The 3,407-nt window shown below is 39.6% G+C and overlaps 1 protein-coding gene across 1 annotated transcript in view; it reads right to left on the bottom strand.

Annotated features, from left to right (window-relative positions):
- The window catches only part of UIMC1 (ubiquitin interaction motif containing 1), a 151,370-nt gene that overhangs the window by 6,234 nt on the left and 141,729 nt on the right, over window positions 1-3,407 (bottom strand). The window contains exon 11 of the mRNA XM_008576034.1: window positions 630-714. Coding sequence (XP_008574256.1) covers window positions 630-714 — 85 coding nt within the window. The remainder of the gene's footprint in view (window positions 1-629; window positions 715-3,407) is intronic.

Raw genomic sequence — 3,407 nt, 5'->3', positions numbered from 1 at the left:
GGGGGGGGGGGGGGGGGGGGGGGGGGGGGGGGAAGAGGCAACACAATGTGAGGAATACAGTCCTAGAGGGATGTCTACATTACAGCAGGATTCCAAAGGAAGTGATCAGCTTTGCTCAACTGAGTTGGGAAAGGCAGCCCTGAAATGTAGGGTCTAAGATCTGTGTTTCAAAGATAAAAGTTTCTGCTTTGTCACTAACTATTCTAATGTAACGTTGGTAATGTCTTTACTTTCAGGAGGCAGCAAATATCTGATCCCCTCCTTAGAATGGGCTTTCTTTGTCAAATTGCAACCTACAACCCAAGGAAGTCTATATTACCCAAACTTTTGCAATTCAACTTCTGTACTATTACATAGCAAAATGCTCACTACTTCCCCACAGAACCAAACACCAGAATGTAAATTCAGAGAAAACAGAAACCTAAGAGTAATGTGGAAGTAGAGTGTTTTTAAGGTACTGAAACTGACATAAGCTGGGAATAAGAAAAAGAAATTCTAACAAAGGCATCTAACAAAGAAGTGATCAGCAGGTCACAGAAACACAAGGTTAAGATAGGAACCGGTCTCTTTTTTTGGTCCAAGCAATGGTACGTTAACAAGATATCCGTGAACGCAGCATACCTACTTACTTGTCAATGTCTAGGGAAGTCTGGTCAGCTGTCCCACCATTACTCTTGCTCCTGCTCTTGGCCTCTTTTTGCCTCCGAGTTAACACTTCCAACCAAAAAAAAAAAAAGTATATATATATTGTTAGCTGGCAGTGGACTATAAATATATAGGAAAAAGCAAAGTTTAAAACCCTACTCCAACTGGGATAAGTCGATTGTCTGGGAAGCCTCAACCTTTCCAGTATTGAGAATAACACTTGTAACATATGCCAGCCACAAAATATTCCCCTACTTGTTAAGTCATGAGATCCAAAGATCTAGTCCACACCAAGAATGTTTTTTGTGTACTAACCCCACTTACAGCACTCAAGGAAAAAATTTATATTTTCCCAACCAAAATGCTGTCTGATATGAGATAAACTCCAATGAGGTAGTCAATGAAATGTAGTAATGAAAGCTACATCTGAGTGCCCACGTAAGCTCCAATCTTTACAAAATTCTGCAAAGTGTTCCACTTACAATTGAGGAAATTGCAGCTCAGAAGTTAACACAGCCAGTCTTTTCCACTATATTAGGAAACCCTCCCAGTTCTAATGGGTATAGATGATGTACAAATACTTTGCCTCACACCAAAAGATGTCTGTTTATTAAATCATAATCTCTTAAAGGATCTTGGAGGTTATTTAATCAAGTGCTTTCCAGTCATCATTCTTGCAATAACAAGAAAAACTATGAACATATCACTTCAAACCCTGCCTTCCTTCCTCTTAACACTTGAAATCCGCACAACAGAGAATTTAGAAAGGTTACCACTTCATGAAATAACTTAGGTTGTGAAGCATTTATCTAGTCCAGGGATCAGCAAACTTTTTCTGAGGCCAGATACTAAACATTTTAGGCTCAGCAGGCCATAGGGTCTCTATCACAACTACTCAACTACTCACTGGTCTGTCACAACTACTATAACTACTCATTATAGTAGGAAAGCAGCCACAGATAATACATATACAAATGAGTATGGCTGTGTTCCAGTAAAGCTTTATTTACAATAACACAGGTCTGGCTGGATTTGGCCTGTAGCTGGCCATAGTTTGCCTACTCTTCTAATCCAACCTCCCACACACAAAAATGTCTTTGATAAACATCCCTCACAAGTAATCATATGGTCTCGACTTGACTATATCATTTCACTGAAGGGAATTCACCTCCTCCTAGGGAAACCCATTCTATTGCTACATAGCAATCTGCATTTACTGGGGGTTTATAAAGAAATTTACCCCCTATTCCACAAGTCAGCTCTTTGAACACTTAAGAAGCTGCATTATAATCCTGGATTTACTCAGCTGTCTACCTCACTAAAATGTAACTGCTTTCAAAGGAGGGACTATCTATTCGCTAAGCTAATCCCTATTAACACTTGGACTGCAGAGCCTTTCGAAGTGCTTAGGTTAGCTCTAATCCTTATGATGATCCTCCAGATTGGTATTATTACTTTTCCCCCATTTTAAAGGTATGGGAAGAAACTGAGAGGAATTGACTTCACCAAGCTATCACATTTGGTAAGTAGTAAAACCCAGGGTAGAACCTAGATCTGATTCTTATATCCATGTTTTACCTTCCTAGTTAGCATCTTCTAGACACACTCTAATTTATCCGTTTTTCTTTATTTGTATGTGGCACCCCAAACTGAACCCAATACTTAGCAAGCAGTCTCACCAGTAAAGAGAGCAGAACAACAAGCTACCCCATCTGAACTAATATTCTAATTCAGTCAAGGCTGTGTTTGCTTTATTGACAAACCTGGTATACTACTGGCTGAAACTGAACTTAAAGGCAATTAAGATCTATCCCCCATCCTCCCAAATCATTTTCAAATGAAATGTTATCAGGACAGGTCTCTTAATTCTGTACTTAGGCAACTAAGTTGTTGGGTATTTTTCTCCCCTTAAACAAAGGACTTTATATTTGTCCCTGTTCTTTTCAGCTGAACATTCCAGTCTATTGAGATCATCTGCAGTCTTGATTCTGTTATCTGATGTTATTAAGCTCTCTTTTCCAGCTTTGTGTCATTTACATATATGACAAACATGTTTTCTATATCTTCATCTAAGTCCCTGGTCCAACTTTCCTTAAAATAATTAATAAGGTAAACATTTATTGAGAATCTTCAATATGCAAGTAATTTGGGGAAATATTCCTATATCTTATATTATGAGGCAGGGTCCTTGCTCTTTAGGAGCTTATAGTTGACTAAGGTAGTCAGCACCTGCACTGAAATAATTATAACCTAAAGTGTAAAGAGATATACATAATAAAACAAGATCATACACACAAGCAACTAACAATAGTGTTTGCCTCTGGGGAGTATGACAGCGACACTTGGGAACTGGAAGAGGAAGGAGGTATATTTTTCATTGTATACTTTCCTGTACTATTGTATTAAATATTGGGTGGGGGGACCAGATTATAGAGAGTCCTAGGCACAGGTTAGAGTAAACAATCTATTTTTAAGATCCTCCCAACCCAGAGATGTTATAAGTAAAATTAAAGTACGGCAGGAGAAAAACATCCAGGACACAGTTGTAGAACCAGCTTCAAATCTACCTCCTATTCTGTCAGTTAGCCCATGGTTCTCTACCCTATGTACAAGGACTTCATGAGCGATTTTATCAAGTGCCTTGCTGAAATCAATTCTTAAAAAGCTGGCACCTCTGGGGCTGGCCCGGTGGCGCACTGCTATAGTGCGCCGCTTGGGAAGTGCGACGGCGCTCCCGCCGAGGGTTCGGATCCCACATGCAG

The sequence above is a fragment of the Galeopterus variegatus genome, unplaced genomic scaffold (genome assembly GCF_000696425.1).
Source record: "Galeopterus variegatus unplaced genomic scaffold, G_variegatus-3.0.2 Scaffold1275, whole genome shotgun sequence".
Classification (NCBI taxonomy): domain Eukaryota; kingdom Metazoa; phylum Chordata; class Mammalia; order Dermoptera; family Cynocephalidae; genus Galeopterus; species Galeopterus variegatus.
Note: the sequence above shows the minus strand (reverse complement) of the source record. Positions and strands in the feature narration are given on the sequence as shown.